Source organism: Pelodiscus sinensis, chromosome 3 (genome assembly GCF_049634645.1).
Source record: "Pelodiscus sinensis isolate JC-2024 chromosome 3, ASM4963464v1, whole genome shotgun sequence".
NCBI lineage: Eukaryota > Metazoa > Chordata > Testudines > Trionychidae > Pelodiscus > Pelodiscus sinensis.
In genome coordinates this window covers 18,931,344-18,949,597 of record NC_134713.1, presented here as the reverse complement: position 1 = coordinate 18,949,597, position 18,254 = coordinate 18,931,344, and the positions used below count along the sequence as shown (strand labels likewise).

At 44.7% G+C, this 18,254-nt stretch overlaps 1 protein-coding gene across 1 annotated transcript in view; it reads right to left on the bottom strand.

The window, feature by feature from the left end:
- The window catches only part of WDR35 (WD repeat domain 35), an 81,427-nt gene extending 64,028 nt beyond the window's left edge, over positions 1–17,399 (bottom strand). Inside the window, exons 1-4 of the mRNA XM_006137577.4 lie at positions 17,098–17,399; positions 15,622–15,739; positions 6,637–6,708; positions 1,492–1,584 (exon numbers count right to left, since the gene is read on the bottom strand). Coding sequence (XP_006137639.1) covers positions 1,492–1,584; positions 6,637–6,708; positions 15,622–15,739; positions 17,098–17,121 — 307 coding nt within the window. The 5' untranslated portion in view covers positions 17,122–17,399. The remainder of the gene's footprint in view (positions 1–1,491; positions 1,585–6,636; positions 6,709–15,621; positions 15,740–17,097) is intronic.
- Between the last annotated feature and the right edge of the window lie 855 nt (positions 17,400–18,254).

The window sequence follows — 18,254 nt, the reverse complement described above, 5'->3', positions numbered from 1 at the left end:
GGGAACTGAACTCTAAGAATGCTAGTAATTTGATAAAGGACTCTGTTTTCTAACAAAGACTTTTTCTTTCTTTCTCTCTCAATATATACATTTTCATTGATTTGTGTTGGTAAAATTGCTTGTGATAATTGGTGCACTTCTACAATTGAGGAATTTTTAATTGCGCTGATGCATATATTTTTAAAAGCTCAAATATTAAACAGCAAATGAGTACTATAAGTTATATATTACTTAGGGTATGTCTAGACTACAGGCTTACGTCGACATAAGTTTTGTCGACAGTATCTGTTGACAAAACTTATGTCGACATAGAGTGTCCAGACTACATCGCTTTGTCGACATAACAGCATCCAGGCTGCGGGACGCTCTGTCAACAGAAGAAGGCACCCAGAAGTGCTTCTGAAAGGTCACAGGGGCAGCCATAAAGTGTATGTTTGAAAACGGTCATCTTTCCTAAGACAGTTCTGGAAAGATTATTTCATTCTTTATAAAGGATTATACTATGGAAATTGTGCACAACTAAAGTTATTCAAAGTTTGTTTAAAAAAAAACTTGAAATACACTTTAAACCTATTTGAGCTTTGTAACCCACAATTAAAGTAGGGATGTGAAGGACTAGTCGACTATCTGATAAGTAAATGCCACTTGTGGAAGAGGCCTCAGGTGGGCACCAGGGAGAAAGAGGGTGGGGCAGTGATGGAAGGGGGAGGCACCAGGAAGGTGCAGGGGTAAGGGAAGGTGCTAAGAGATTGTGGGGATGAAGCAGAGGGGCAGACACAGGGAGGGAAGGGGAAGGCACCAAAAGACAGTGGAGAGAGGCAGGGCAGGTGGATGAGGGAGGTGTTAGGAGAGGGAAAGGAGAGGGGTAGCTATAGATGATCAGAGTGGGGCTAGAGGAAGAGTGGGCACAGAAGGAAGAGAAGGGCTGGTACAGGGGAGGGGGGCAGGTCCCCAAAGGGCTGAGCGGAATGATAAAGGCAGGAGCCAGGACAGCCGAGGAGGGTGAGGGGCAGCAGGCATCAGGGGAGCAGATGGGGGAAGGGTAGGAAACATGGCAGCAAAGGGAAATGAGAGGTTAATAAGATATTTATTAATAACTTGAGTGCCACAGTGGCACACATCTGAATAAACACACAGCAACTCAATACTGGTGCACACGACAAAATTCACTCCACTCATAGAAGGAAAATATTAGAACACTTTTCCCAGCCTCTCCCCACCAAGTTAATGCAATGAAAATTGGGTTAATGCAATTGCAGGATAGTTGCATGGGGGACTTGCAGGGGCCAAACATATCCCTAGTCGTAGGTGGACAGTATGGGGAGTTCTTAGAGGGGTCATGACACCCTTTGCTTCTGGTCATGTGTCCATCTTGACCTCGGAAGTGGTACTTCTTGTGGAGGGGGAGGGGGGCTAATGTAGGCTTGGGGGCGTGGCTAACGTGTCTCTAATCTTGGTTCAGAAAACATGGTCACCATACCCATACAATACCTTTATACAACATCCATACAATGATAAGTCCATTTTGATCACTGGTAGTTAGCTTTTGATACTGTTCATTCCAGGTCACCACTTGTACAGAACCTGGAAAATTATATAAAATTCACTTTTTATACTAATCAGGAAATGATCTAAGATACTGTAGTAAAGATTACATCCTTTTAAAAACTTTAACCACCCTTTTAACAGAATCTCCTGTCGCTACTAATTTTGATTCTGCTGTTTTAGCCATTCTTTTCTGTGACTGGCAATATATGCTCTCCTTTCCACAGACCTCTAATGAAGTGCACCCACCTCTTCAGCTATTCTGCTCCCTTAGTCTCTCCAAATTCAACCTTCCATATTACTTCTGTGAGGATAAAACCCAAGTCTGTATCCTTACATAGTTTTTGTTCTTTTTCTGTTTCTGCCTGCCATACCCTCATCAACTCATGGGTCATAATATCTTTCTTTAGGCCAACAAACCTAATAATTAAAATTCGACCATGGGAAGATTTTCAAAGGTGTAAGTGGCAGTTAAGGCCTAAGGCAGGGGACAGCAACCTATGGCATGCATGCCATAAGTGGCATGCGGTAGGAACTCAATCCTCCTACCCCATACGCAGGTTGCATGTTGGGCGGCAGCTGCTCTGGTGGTCCCAGTTGGGACCAAAGGTGGAGGCCACGTGTTGGGCAGCAGCAGACCCAGCAGTCCCTGCTGAGGTGGAGACTGATCTTGCCAGGCTGGAGCATCCCTGCCTGTGGCACTCCAGGCCCCATAGAGCTGGAGCAGCCCACTGACGGTAAGCAATAAGCATCACCCAGTAAAGGTGATGTTGACCATTTACATCCCTATCTTGAATAGGAGTTTAATAGTTGGGCTTTATTGTTTTATATTGATTTGTGTGTGCGCATGCTAGGTTGGTTTTTTTCTTTAAACCTTTTTTTGAACTTTTAAAGGTTTTAAGTAAGTATTGTTTTTTGTATTTTGTATAATTTTTAAATTTTATTGTTTTATTTCTTTATTATTGACAAAGGGATTTATTTTGGGTTTCCTCTTTTTATTTTTACTTATTTTATTTTTAATATTAATCACGATGTAAAAAAAAAAGTGAAACTGTGAAAGTATACCAGGAAAAGCCGGAGCAAAGCCCAGGGCAGGAGATCAAGTAGGGCAGGAGGTGGAGAGAGCCCCTCCTCCCATCCCAGAAGAGCAGCGTGGCCCAGAGCTAAAGGGTTAAATCTTGGCATACCACTTCAGAAAGGTTGCCGACACCTGGCCTAAGGCCTTGAAAATCCTTCCTTATTACATGGAACATCCTGCACACCACTACTCTAGATCCAAATCTCACAATTGCTTATATCAAAAATATTGGTCCATGATCAACCTCATAACTTGATTTACTTCCCAAATTTCCTAGCTCTATGAAACTATGATACTAAACTCATATTAGAAACTGACAAGACCACTCAAACTCTGTTATGCCTTCGTTTCTTCTTAGCTTGACTAACAACATTCCCTTCTTTATGTCCTCCTTCCCAACTTTGCAAACTTTGAATTTAAGAAGCAGTGGTTACTAATCTTCTCACCTAGATCCAGGTCACACTCATCCCTCAGAAATATCTGCCAATATCTAATACCTTGGGACCAAGATAGCTAACACAGCATACCAACTTCCTGTCTATTTCAGGATTGAATATAATCATCCATCTAAGACTGATGGAAATCTCGGTATAATCTCTCTCACAATTGACCTTTTCCATCACATTCAAATATGACATTCAAATGCCAAAGATCCAACAAGCCTCATTTCAGAATATTCAAAATAAGCAAAGGACTGTTCTCTGATGTCATCTTAACCTACAATAACTTCTCTTTCTCTTAAGTGTACATAGTGAACTCCTTGATTCTTCAAATTTCACCTTCCATGGTCCATGACTCTTTCTATCTAATGGAACAATTCAAAGTGCTTCCAATTTCCTTATGCCCATTTTCTTGGTACTGAAAAGTTGCCATTCTACCCTTCTTTAGTCCTACCCTACAACAACTACAAACTCTATTTATATGATGTACATATATGTTCAATTAAAACTGCCATGCCAGGTGATAGAATCATAGAGCTGGAAGAGACCTCAGGAGGTCATCAAGTCCAGCCCCCTGCCCAAGGCAGAACCAATCCCAACTAAATCAACCCAGCAAGGGCTTTTCAAGCCGAGACTTAAAAACCTCTAAGAATAGAGATTCCACCACCTCCCTAGGTAACCCATTCCAGTGCTCTACCACCCTCCCAGTGAAATAGTTTTTCCTAATATCCAACCTGGACCTCCCCCTCTGTAACTTGAGACCATTGCTCCTTGTTCTGCCATCCATCACTACTGTGAACAGCCTCTCTCCATCCTATTTGGCAACTCCCTTCAGGAAGCTGAAGGCTGCTATCAAATCCTCCCTTACTCTTCTGCAGACTAAACAAACCCAAATCCCTCAGTCTCTCCTCATAGGTCATGCACTCCAGCCCCCTTATCATTTTGGTCGCCCTCCGCTGTACCCTCTCCAATGCGTCCACATCCTTTCTATAGTGGGGGGCCTAGAACTTCAGATATGGCCTCACCAGAGCCGAATAAAGGGGAATAACTACTTCTCTAGATCTGCTGGCAATGCTCCCCCTATGGCACCCTATTATGCCATTAGCCCTCTTGGCTACAGGGGCACACTGACTCATATCCAGCTTTTCATCCACTGTAATCCTCAGGTCCTTTTCTGCAGAACTGCACCTTAGCCATTTGGTCCCCAGCCTGTAACAATGCTTGGGATTCTTCTGTCCCAAGTGCAGGACTCTACACTTGTCCTTTTTGAAGCTCATCAGATTTCTTTTGGCCCAATCCTCTAATCTGTCCGGTCACTCTGGACCCTATCCCTACCCTCCAGCATATCTACCTCTCCTCCTAGCTTAGTGTCAACTGCGAACTTGCTGAGGGTGCAATTCATCCCCTCAATTGGGTCATTAATAAAGATGTTGAACAAAACCGGTCCTAGAACAGATCCTTGGTGCACTCCGCTAGAAACCGACCACCAGCCTGACATTGAGCCATTGATCACTACTGTTTGGGCCTGACAGTCAAGCCAGCTCTCTATCCATCTTACAGTCCATTTATCCAATCCGTACTCCCTTAATGTGCTGACAAGAATATTGTGGGAGACCGTATCAAAAGCTTGCTCTAGTCAAGGTATATCACATCTACTGACTTCCTCATATCCAGAGAGCCAGTTACCTCATCATACAAGCTAATCAGATTGGTCAGGTACAACTTGCCCTTTGTGAATCCATGGTGACTTCCTGATCACTTTCCCCTCTTCCAAGTGCTTCAAAATGGATACCTTGAGGATCCCCTCCAGGATTTTTCCGGGGACTGAGGTAAGAGTGGCTGGTCTGTAGTTCCCTGGATTGTCCTTCTTCCCTTATTTAAAGATAGGCACTACATTTGCCTTTTTCCAGTCATCCGGGATCTCTCCCAATCTCCACGAGTTTTCAAAGGTCATTGTGGAGCCTTTGGCCATTATATTTGCCAACTCCCTCAGTACCCTCGGATGCATTAAATCCGGGCCCATGGATTTGTGTATGTTTAGCTTTTCTAAATAGTTCCTAACTTGTTCTTTCCCCACCAAGGGCTGTCCACCTCCTTTCCATATCGCACTGCCTAGTGCAGGCATGTCCAAAGTCCAGCCCGCGGGCCAATTGCAGCCCGTGTTCCGGTTTAATACGGCCCCACAGGTAATTTGGCAATATCTATCTTTTATGGCCCCCAACGAATCCATATGTATTGAGATGAATACATTGTAAAATCTCAGTTAATGTCAGTTGGTCTAAATTAGTTATAAATATATTTGGACACAACATGTATACTTGGTGTTATGTTCCTGTTCATATTTTTTGAACTTAAAAGTTGACAGACAACCTTTATTACCAATAACATGTAATGTACTTTACAATGTTCCTGACATATATTTCAGCTTCCTGGATTTTTTTTTCATCTGGCCTTCAGATATGAAAGGCAGAGTGATTTAACACCTGTTTAGATTTGTCATCCATGTGACGAAATGAAAAGTATGCCGTTTGCAATAAACTTTGCATAAAATAGTTAATTTGCATTTAATTTTAATGGTTCAAAGAATGTCAGGCAAAATGGTCGGCCCTCACGCTTGTTCACTTCATCAAATCTGGCCCTCTTTGAAAAAAGTTTGGGCGCCCCTGGCCTAGTGCATTTGTCTGGGAGCTGACCTTGTCCATGAAGACAGAGGCAAAGAAAGCATTGAGTACTTCAGTTTTTCCCACATAATCTGTCACTAGGTTTCCTCCCTCATCCAGTAATGGCCCCACACTCTCTCTGATCACCCTCTTATTGCTAACATGCCTGTAGAAACCTTTCTTGTTACCCTTCACATTCCTTGCTAGCTGCAATTCCAACTGTGCTTTCGCTGTCCTGATAACTCCCCTGCATTCTCAAGCAATATATTTATATTCCTCCCTAGTCATCTGTCCAAGTGTCCACTTCTTGTAAGCTTCCTTTTTGTTTTTAAGCTCACCAAGGATGTCCCCGGTAAGCCAATCTGGTTGCCTATCATATTTGCTTTTCTTTCTGTGCATTGGGATGGTTTCTTCCTGTGTCTTTAATAAGGCTTCTTTAAAACACTGTCGGCTCTCCTGGACTCCTTTCCCCTTCATGAAAGCATCCTAGGGAATCCTGCCCATCAGTTCTCTGAGGGAGTCAAAGTCTGCTCTTCTGAAGTCCAGGGTGTGTATTTTGCTATTCTCCTTTCTTCCTTTGGTCAGGATCCTGAAATCTACCATCTCATGATCACTCCTTCCCTGGCTGTCACCCACCTCTACTTCCCCAACTAGTTCCTCCCTGTTTGTGAGCAGCAGTTCAAGCCCATTTAAATACTTTTTTCCTTGGATTAATTTGTAATAGATGGACAAGATGTTACATGATTGATATTTATATTGAAAATCTTTGTTCCAGTCATCTAATGGAAAATGGCACAACAATAAAATTATTTTATCAATTTCACAAGAGTATTAACAGCTGCATTTTTACTCCAACCTTTAGATGTTTTAATATTAAGCACAAGATGACAGAGTAGCATAATGTAACTCTTACCGCTGTGACCTTCAAGAGTTTGATTCATTGAAAGATTGCTAGGAGCTGCAAGTCCTTTTAATTTAGCTTCATCTAAACAAAAATACAATACAAACAGCTTTTATAATTGTAATAAGAAAATACATCAACTTGTACATTTGGAATCTAATCTTGCAATCCAAATACATGTCATCAATCCCACTGACTTTAATAAAACTACTCTCTGAAGAAAGTATTGCAATATGTGGACCATCCTCTATCTACATTTCATATCTTTATATCTATTTTAGAGTGTGTCTGTCTGTGACTCCTTTTGTTTAAGAATTCCCCCTAATTGGTAAAAGTTAGGGCCACAACATTTTGTATGTAGCTCCTTCTTACTATAACTTGAACCAAGGTCAGGATTTGGTTGTGCCAGGAGATCAGAAACATTGGAAAAGGGAAGTTATCTGAGAGTGGACACTGGGGGCAGCAAGCCTGCAGGGGAGAGCTATCTTGAAGAGTGTCCACTGCGAGCAGCGACACTACCAAGTGAGTGGCTAGTAGGGCTGAACTCTGCTACTTTGCCTGCCACCAGAAAAGGTCACTAGGCCCTCCCTTTGCCCTGCTGTCCCCCCGCCCCCCCCAGGAAAGGCTTGAGGGAGACAACCCCCCCACCACCACCAGAGGGACCTGGGGGGACGGGAAAAACTCCCCCAACCCAGATTGGGCTAGCGAACAGATATGCCCTGATGGCACCCAGGGACAAGCTGGCAGGCAGGATGCACAGTTGCCACTGTCCTGGGCCATCCCCCGGGAGAAGCCAGTGGCCACCCCCACCACCTACTCTGAGACCTCCTCACCCTCTGCCCCTTGCCCTGAGCCCGTATCAACCTCTAACCCTTACTCTCACACTCTCATGCCCCAGGCCACCTGCCATGAGTTCCCCACATCCACCAAGGCCCTGCCCTGACTTCTGCACCCCCCACATTGTCAGTCCCCTACTTGAAGGACACAGGCAATGCCAGGTAAGTATTAGAGTAAAATACTGGTTCATCTAGCCCAGTATCCTGCCTTCAGACAGTGACCAATGCCAGGTGCCCCATAAGGGCACTATTTATTAGCTGCACCTGCTCTCCAAGCTCAGACTCTTATCAGGATCCAGAGGCTTGAAGAGAAACCAAAGCCAATTTCCCTTATTTATTTTCCATTTGAAAAAGCACAATTTGAAAGACTTATTTCCTTTTCCTAAAATGTACTTAACTTGTAAAATGCGCTTAAACTGCTCTCTAGACTCTGCTGTATAACAGAAGAATGATTTAACAATAATGAAAGCAATGTAAATTGCAGACATGACTTACAAATATGTATACATAACCATTACTCCTCTAGCTACAGTTCACATTTAAATAGCAATATGCTGGCCAGCTACTTGGATTGAGTTCATATCTGAGAGAAATCAGCCTAACAGTTTGAGAATTCATTTCAAAATAAATATACAAGCCAGCTTATTTGTTAAGTACCAAGCAGGTGTTTCAGAACTGCACCAGTACTTAATATAAACAGGAATAGGGTAAGATTTTTTTCAAGTACCTAAATGGATTAGGAGCAAAATCCCACTGACAGGGATTGGGATTTGACGCTTTAACAAACAAATAATGTGACTAACATACTTATTTTAAAATGAACTCTCAAACTACAAAATAGATTTCTCTCAAATTTGAACTCAATCCAAGTAGCACACTCTTTTTAAACTAAATTAATATTAACTGCTGTTCAACAAACAGCTATTTAAATATGAATTGCAACTTGCAGAGAAAAGGGTAAGTATTTGTAAGTAAGTAAATTATTTTCAAAGGGACTTTTACTCCTAAATTACTTAGGTCTGGACAGCGGTGCTAGAACAATTTTTATAGTGGGGGTGTTGAGCGCAATTGAGCCAAATTGTAAGCCATGTATATAATGGAAACAACCTCAAGCACCCCCTACTTCCATCATCTGTAGGCCTGGATCAACAAAGGAGCTTAATTGTTGCAATGCTGAGTGCCCCAATGCCTAGCTTTTAAGCACCTAGGGAAAAAAATCACTGGTAAAATAATGTGATCCACTAAACCTGAATCAAGCACCTAGGCTCCCTATACAGGCAGTCCCCGGATTACGTACACGATAGGGACTGTAGGTTTGTTCTTAAGTTGAATTTGTATGTAAGTCGGAACTGGTACATATTGTAGGGGAAACTCTAGCCAAACATTTCTCCAGAGCTCAGTTTTATTCTCCCACACCTCACTTCCCTCAGTCCTTTATTCTCAAGCTGAGGTGTCTGCTGAGAAAAGCCACTCCACATCTCCCTGGTCTGCTGGGAGGGGAGGGGGGGCGCTAGCTTCGCGTCTCTCTGGTCTGCTGGGGGGAAGCAGCCAGTGCGGGGTTGCCTCACCCCGTTTGTAAGTAGGGATCCAATGTAAGTCGGATCCATGTAACCCGGGGACTGCCTGTACAATGAATGCATGGCAGTGTTTCTTAAACGTTAAGACCGAGGAACACCAAACAATTTTTTTTTAAATGAGGAACACCAAGGATTTTTTGTTGATCCAAAAAAAAAAAAAAAAAAGTAGCCATTTTGAACTCTGTTGTTCTCCGCAGCACACCTTCGGCTGCCTCGCAGAACACTGGTGTTCCCCGGAACACAGTTTAAGAAACATTGATGTTTCACATGTGCCTCAGAATGCAACCCAGGGAAAAAAAAAAACAGCACATGGGGGAGGAGGGACCCACTGAAGTTAGTCCATGGGGGTACATCTAAACTACAATCCTTTTTCGATAAAGGGATGTAAATTAGACATATCGAAATTATAAATGAAGCCGGGATTTGAATTTCCCACGCTTCATTTACATAATGGCGGCCATGGCTTTTTTTTCAAAAAGTCACTTTTCAGAAAAAAAAAAAAAGCGGTCAAGACAGGGATCGTTAGACAGAAATGCCCCGTTTCGAAAGATCCTGTAAGCTTTCCTGTAATACAGGATTTTTCAAAATGGGCTATTTCTGTCAAACGATCCCCATCTTGACCACAGGGTTTCTTCTGAAAAGTGGCTTTTTGAAAAAAAAAAAAAGCCACGGCCACCATTATGTAAATGAAGCGCAGGAAATTCAAATCCCGGCTTCATTTATAATTTCAATATGTCTAATTTACACCCCTTTATCGAAAACGGGATGTAGTTTAGATGTACCTTGGGGGATTCCAAGGAGAGGGATGAGTTCCAAGCCCCACCCCTTTTGGATTTTGAGGACTCAATCTGGACTGAAGAAGACACCTATCTTGTCTTGTGATTCATATCTAGGAAGCCCTTTCATAGAATCAGATTGTTTAAGCATCTACGTCACTTCTTGCAAGACAGAATTAGGCAAGCATTTAACTCCACACAAAACAGATGGCGGCAGGGGCGAGAGTAGAGCCTCCTTTACAACCTTTATTATTCAGCAATGGCGTATGTAAAGTAGTTGTCACCCTCTCTGGCCCAATTAATATTTAATTATTCAATTATTTAAGAGAGGCCTGCAACAGACTATCCCATACTTCAGTGCATAAGCAAAATGCAGGACAATGTAGCACTTTAAAGACTAACAAGATGGTTTATTAGATGATGAGCTTTTGTGGGCCAGACCCACTTCCTCAGATCAAATAGTGGAAGGAAATAGTCACAACCATATATACCAAAGGATACAATTTAAAAAAATGAACACATATGAAAAGGACAAATCACATTTCAGAACAGGAGGGGGATACAGGGGGAGGGGGAAGGAAGGAAGGTAAGTGTCTGTGAATTGATGATATTAGAGGTGGGGAGAATGGGATGTCTGTGAGCTAATGGTATTAGAGGTGATAATTGGGGAAGCTATCCTGGTAATGGGTAAGATAGTTTGAGTATTTGTTCATTCCTTCCCGGAGAGTGTTGAATTTTAACATGAATGACAGTTCAGAGGATTCCCTTTCAAGTGCAGATGTAAAAGGTCTTTGACTTAACCACCTGCATTCTGCTACAAAGACCTTTTACATCTGCACTTGAAAGGGAATCCTCTGAACTCTCATTCATATTAAAATTCGACACTCTCCAGGAAAGAATGAACAAATACTCAAACTATCTTACCCATTACCAGGATAGCTTCCCCAATTATCACCTCTAATACCATTAGCTCACAGACATCCCACTCTCCCCACCTCTAATATCATCAATTCACAGACACTTACCTTCCTTCCTCCCCCCGCCCCCTGCATCCCCCTCCTGTTCTGAAATGTGATTTGTCCTTTTCATATGTGTTCATTTTTTTAAATTGTATCCTTTGGTATATATGGCTGTGACTATTTTCTTCCACTATTTGATCTGAGGAAGTGGGTCTGGCCCACGAAAGCTCATCATCTAATAAACCATCTTGTTAGTCTTTACAGTGATACATTGTCCTGCATTTTGCTTCAGCTACCCCAGACTAACACGGCTACATTTCTATCACTATTCTTCAGTGCATAAGGCATTCATCTGAGGGTTGGGAGATCTTTGTTCAAATCTCTTCTCCTCTGTGGAGTGAACTGAACTGGAGAACTATATCTTGAGGAAATCCAGTAACCACCAAGCTAAAGGTCATAAGGGAAGGTCATTCTTCTCTCTATTGAAGGGGTGGCCAACCCGAGGCTTGCGAGCCACATGCAGCTCTTCCCTTCCCCCGGGTGCAGCTCGTGAAGTGCCCCCCGTGGCTTGAAAGCTGCCCCCACGCCCTCAAAAACAGCCCTCTCCTCCCAGCTGCCTGTGCTGACTTGGGCAGGAAAGCAGTCCAGAATGGACATGAAAGCTGCAGAAGTAAAGATGGCGGCAGGAACCTGCTGTGGCCAAAAAGCCTCAAAATGCGTTTAACTGTGGTTTCTTAAAGGGGCAGAGCCTTTTGGGTGGGTTGGGGGGGGGGGGGTGCTCGACCAAATGCAACCAGGGGCTCCTTTTAAAGAGGCATTCCTTTTTTTTTTTTTCCCCCCTCAACAACTTTGCGTCGGCTCTTCACGCTGGATCCACTGTTATCTTGGCTCTTTGCCCAGAATGGGTTGGCCACCCATGCCCTATTGTTTGCTTTGCAGAGCTAGGCAGCCTCTGAGCTTGCTTACCGGGTTAGGCCCAACAGGCAATGCAGGAATTCCTCCACCTATCATCTCTTACTTAATAGATCATATAGGGGCTAGGGTTGCCAACTATCCCAGAGAGGATGGACCAGATACCATTGCCACAAATGGTGTCCAGTCTGTCTGTTCGGGAGAGTTGGCAACCCTAATAGGAACCAGGCAAGACAAAGGAGGAAGACACCTAGAGGGGGCAGGGCCCATGCTTAGAGACTGAAACATAGGTGCTTAAGGAACTTTTACAGATGTTTGAGTGAAAAGTAAAGTTATCCCTACAATGTTAAGCAGTAGTCAAATGGAAGTTTTGTGGTCCACAGTGATGCCTAAAAATGGAACTTAGGTATCTAATTACCTTTGTGAATCTGAGGCTTTTATGCAGTTTCGAAAATTTCACCCACAGTCCCTGTTCCAAGGAATTTTGATCTAGAGTACTGATGCTGATCGTACAAAAATGTACTGAGATACCCATATGATGGAAATAAATTAGACTGCATTTTTCAAAATATGATTTTAAATGACAATTGCTTTAAGTAATATAACTGTAAAAAGTGCATCATTTTACTCTATAAATCTGATATGTGTGTCTGTTTTCAAAGTCTTTATGGAGATCCACAAATTAGGGCTGTCAATCACAGTTAACTCACATGATTAACTCAAAATTAATGATTAATTGTAGTTTTAATCACACTGTTAAATAATAATAGAAAACCAACTGAAATGTATTAAATATTTCAGATTTTTTAATATTTTCAAATATATTGATTTCTACTAAAACACAGAAAACAAAATGTACAGTTCTCACTTTATTTTTATGATAACTATTTGCACTATAAAAATGATAAACAAAGGAAATAGTACAGGTTGGACCTCCCTGACCAGCACCTTCGGGGTCCTGAACCAGGGAGTTTGCCAAACCAGAGGAAGTCAATGTTCCCCTTCTGGCTGCCCCACTCCCAGGCTCCTCTCCTTGGAGCTCCCAAGGCTGGAGCTCCCATCCTGCCGCCTGCTTGCTGCCACTAGAGTTCCCCAGTATTCCAGCTGAGACCACCTGGCCACTGCTAGCCCCACTGCCACTGGGGCTCTCAGGCCTCCCTGGCCAATGCTTCCCTGCCACCGCTGGGTCCTACTTCTGCCAGAGGTTCCCCTGCCGGGGCCATCCAACCACCCCAGCCTCGCTGTTACCGGGAATCCCCAGATTCCCCAGCCGGGGCTCCTGGACCACCTGTTCCCATTACCATTGATAGTTTCCTGGAGTTCCCCAGTCTGGGAGCACCCAACCCCCACCTGGCCTCTGTTCACCGCCTGGACCCACTGATTCTGGAGGGTTCCCCAGCAGGGGTGAGGCTCCCCACCTCCCACCCTTCAAAACTTGCTGATGCTGGGGGTTCCCTAGCTTGCCTGGGGTCCTCCACCAGGCCCAGCTGCTGCAGCTCTGTCACAACTGGCTCCTGCTCCTAGCCTCCGGAGCTACTTGATCCAGCAATGTCCATGGCCCTGCCGAACAATGGATGTTGCCGGACCAGAAAGTCCCAGATTTGGGAGGCTCATCCTGTATTAATCAATTCACTTCATACAAGTACTGTAATGCAACCTCTATCATGAAAGTGCAATTTACAAATAGATTGTTTTGTTTTTTAATGTAGTTATATAACAAAAACAATGTAAAACTTCAGAGCCTACAAGTCCATTCAGTACAGGCAGTCCCCGGGTTACGTACAAGATAGGGATTGTAGGTTTGCTCTTAAGCTGAATCTGTATGTAAGTCGGAACTGGCGTCCAGATTCAGCCGCTGCTGAAACTGATCAGTTTCAACAGCGGCTGAATCTGGACGCCAGTTCTGACTTACATACAGATTCAGCTTAAGAACCCCAGGCATCCCCAAGTCAGCTGCTGCTGAAACTGATCAGTGGCTGATTCCAGGAAGCCCGGGGCAGGGGCTTCCTGTAGTCAGCCACTGGTCAGTTTCAGCAGCGGCTGACTTGGGGACACCTGGGGCAGAGCAGCTGGGGTGCTGCTGGGTTGGTCCAGTAGTGCCGCCGCTCCTCGGCGCTACTGGACCAACCCAGCAGCACCCAAGCTGCTCTGCCCCAGGCGTCCTGATTCAGCCACTGCTGAAACTGACCAGCAGTGGCTGAATCAGGACGCCTGGAGCAGAGCAGCTGGGGTGCTGCCGGGTTGGTCCAGTGGCGCCCAGAGCGGCGCTACGGGACCAACCGGCAGCGCCCCAGCTGCTGTACCACAGGCGTCCGGAGCAAAGCCACGGAGCACGGGGGCAGCGGAACAGCCCAGACGCGCCGTGGCTATCCTGCTGTCCTCGGGCTCCGTGGCTTTGCTCTGCTTTGCTCCCAGTCCCCCTGGTCTGCAGACCACGGGGAAAGGGAAGCAAAGCGGCAGAACACGCGGGCAGCGGACAGCCCAGACGCGTCTGGGCTGTTCGCTGCCCGTGTGTTCCGCCACTTTGCTTCTTCTCCCTGGTCTGCTGGAGACCAGGGAGAGGGAGGGCCCCGTTCGTAACTGCGGATCCGACGTAAGTCGGATCCGCGTAACTCAGGGACTGCCTGTATACTCCTTGTTCAATCAATTCCTAAAACAAACAAGTTTGTTTGCATTTACAAGAGATAATGAATCCGCTATTTATTTACATTACCTGAAAGTGAGAATAGGCATTCAGATGGCATTTTGTAGCTGTCATTGCAAGGTATTTCAGTGCCAGATATGCTAAATATTCATATGTCCCTTTATACTTCAGCCACCATTCCAAAGGTCAGGCTCCTGCTATTGATGCTCATTAAAATAATGTATTAATTAAGTTTATTATTGAGCTCCTCGGGAGAATTTTATGTCTCTTGCTCTGTATTTTACCCACGTTATGTCATATATCTCATGTTATAACAGTTACAGATGATGCCCCAGCATGTGTTCATTTTAAGAACACTTTCACTGCTGATCTGACAAAATGCAAGTAAGATGATAATGTGAAATTTCTAAAGAGAACTACAGCAGTCAACCCAGTTTAAGAATCTGAAGTGCCTTCCAAAATATGAGAGGGATGAGGTATAGAGCATGGTTTCAAAAGTTTAAAAGGACAACTCCCTGATGTAGAAACTACAAAGCATGAACCACCAAAAAACCCATCAACCTTCTGCTGGAAGCATCTGCCTGAGATGATGAAAATAAATATACCTAAGTTCTATTGCTTTGGATTATCAAGCAGAACCCATTTCAGCCTAGACACATGTCCTCTGGAATAGTGATTAAAGCATGAAGAGACTTTTGAATCTTTAGCACATCTGGTGTGTAAATCTCTTGTGATGATAGATACAACAGTGCTATGTTAATGCCTATTTCTCATTTTCAGGTGACACTGTAAACAAGTAGACATCCTTCTCTCTTTCAAATATAAACAAACTTATTTGTCTCAGCAACTAGCTGAACAAGAAGGAGGACTTATAAGCTCTAAAATTTTACATTGCTTTATTTTTGAGTGCAATTATTCTTGGTACATAATTCTACCTTTTTAAGTTCAGCTTCCACGACAAAGAGATTGTGGTACAGTACTTGTATTATGTTAAATTAAATATTTTTGGTTTTTTACAGTGAAAATTTTTGTAATAAAAATATGAAATAAGCACTGTACACATTGTATTCTGTTTTGAAATAGCAATCAATATATTTTAAAATGTAGAAAACATCCAAAAATATTTTAATATATGTTATTCTATTATTAACAGTGTGATTAATCACAAATAAGTTTTTGTAATCGCGTGACAGACCTACCCACAATGTCATATTTCAATGTCACTTTCAAAGAAGAGTGTCTCTTTAAGGGTTCAGAAAGCAGGTGGATTTTTTTTTCAGCATTTTTATTTACCTGTCTGTGTTTCTAGTTTTAAAACTTTCAACAATCCATCTTCTCCACCACAAGCTATGAAACCTTGTTCCTTGTTCCAAGATATACATCTTAGTCGAACGTTACCAGGAATTGCAATCTGAAAGAAATAAATATTTTTCATTTGGACTGATTAATAATAACAACAATGTTTTATTTTGAAAATACCCCAACCACAAACATTAAGCAAATGCACTTGGGATATTGTGCATCATAATATAAATTGCTATAGTAACTTAACAGAATTGTAAACACATTACTAGAATTAAAGTTGAGAGAATACTGTAAAGGCCATTTACATAAAATTAAACAAACCAAGATAATCAAATACAAGGGAGGGAAAGTGTAATAATTATAATCAATAAAAATAGGACATTTCTTAACATCTATTGTAGAGGGTCTACTTATTTATCTTTTGAGCAATCTGAATCCTGGTGGAAGGTGCCAAACACTAGGGGAGAAAGGGATAATGACACTGAGAATTTACTTATGTTGGAATTACAAGGGTCTTTCTAGAGCAGTGGTTTTCAAACCATCTACGTGCAAGAATAAATGTGTACAAGGAGGAATGTACAGATATGCACCACCAACAGAAACACATGCTGTGAGCACACTGCTAAGCAGGTGGGCAGCATTTGAAACTCTCCTGGGTGGCCATCCAAGCACTCAGCTTACAGGGAATGTTGCTAAGTCCCGTCACTTAGAGCGGTTTGCCTAGATTCCCCCTCCTTTCAGCAGTTAGTGCCTAGCACATCCCTTACTGACTCTTAATTAGAGACAAAAGCGAAACACCAATTGAGCTTGACTTGGGTTTAGCTCAGTTACAAGTAATGGTAAATCTTGATTGACTTATCAGCACAAACTCCCAAATGCCTTTTTTTCCTCAATAATAGTGTAAAATAGTGTATTTTTCCTCAATAATAGTGTATAAACCCTCGATTAGTGCATGGGTTGTGGGAGACCCACGTTCAATTCCCCAGGCTCTGACAGAGGAGGAGCGAGCATTTGAACAAGGGGAACAGGACCAGGCCCGTACGCGGGAGCGGGAAGGGGCGAAAGCACGTCCCCATGGTCTCCCAAGTAAGCACGCTCCCGCAGGCCAGAGGCGGGCAGCCCGAACCTCCCTCCCCCATGCTCTGGCCGGCCGGGGGGAGGCTGGGGCTGATTTCCCGCTTAGTTGGGGACCGCGGGCGATGCAGTCACATCCTTGCGGGACACGGACACACACACACACACACACACACACACCACCTCCCCCCCGAAATTCCTGCCTAGGGCCTGAGGACGCATGTGGAATTGGGGTTCACTGCAGGAAGGCTGAGGAAATATCTGCGGTGAGGAAAGCCCCTGACAAGTAACTAGGAGGGGAAGGCCTCGTGCAAACGGTAAGTTATTTCCTGGCCAGGCCCGAAGGAGCGAGGTCGGCTCCGGCCGCAGGACGGGCTCGCTGACACTCACCTTTTTGCTCAGGTAGATGAACATGCTGCGGGGCCAAGGGGGAGGGGCTCAGCCCGGCGCGATTGTTTGGGGAGGGAGCGTGTTAGCGGCCTGCCGCTGCCTCCGTAGCAACCGGGCTTCCTTGGCAACCGACGCCGGACTCAGCCTGCCCCGGAATCCAACAGCTTCACTTCCGGGGCGGAGCCGCGACTTCCGGGTTTTGCCCCACGGTGGGGGCCTGGCTCCGCAGCGATGAGCCAGGACGGGACGCTCTCTTGGGTGCTGCTGGCCCCGCCTCCCTACGGGTCTCCGAGAGGGAGGCTTCCCTGCCCAGGTCCGCGGGCTCTGACTCCCCTTCCGCTCGAGGCAGGCCCCGGTCTTAGGACCCCGCTGAGAGCGCGGCTCAGCCGGGACTGGTCCCCCCCCCCCGCTGTTTCGCACTGTGGCCGCGGGCCGAGCCGAGTCAGGAGTAGGGATGACGCACCCCGTGCGATGGGTTAACCAGTTCAGCGTGGAGCCCCCATGGTGGTTGGGATGGAGCTGCCCACCGCTGCCTGCTCCCCCTGGTGAACTGGACCCGGTACGCATCACCCCCTGCTTATAGGCGAACCTGCCACAGCCCGAGTCAGGAGCGAGGTGTAGTGCAGCCTGGACGCATTAGCAGGGCTGTGGGACGGGCTGCCCATTTGGAGCCCAGCTGTGCAATGCCATGTGGCCCTTTCAGCACATGTAATGTGTACGCTGAGCCCACGAGCCTGGGTTTCACAGACCCATGCCTAATGTGCAGCACATACAAACATTTCTAACTTAGAGCGTTTCATCTCAAGACAAACATCCACACCGACAAAACATCAGACATTAGGGGGGGTGTATAGGCAAAAAGTGAAACCGCTCCGTTTTTGTGACGGTCACAGTTTCTGTCAAACAAACATGACATTATGCTCAGTGCACCCAAAGTAGCAAATTCGGAGAAGTTAGTGTTTTGCTCACTACAGGGGAAGAAGTGAGCCAGAAATGGCTCCCTGCACTGATCTCTCCTTTCCCTCAGCTGGGACAGCCTTGCAGGGATACACCCTAGCACAGCACAGCAGCAACAGCCTCCCCAATCCCTATCAGAGCATAGTAGGTTCCTTTGGTGGTCTCTGGACAGGCAGCTGGGCTGGCTTTCAGTGGTGCAT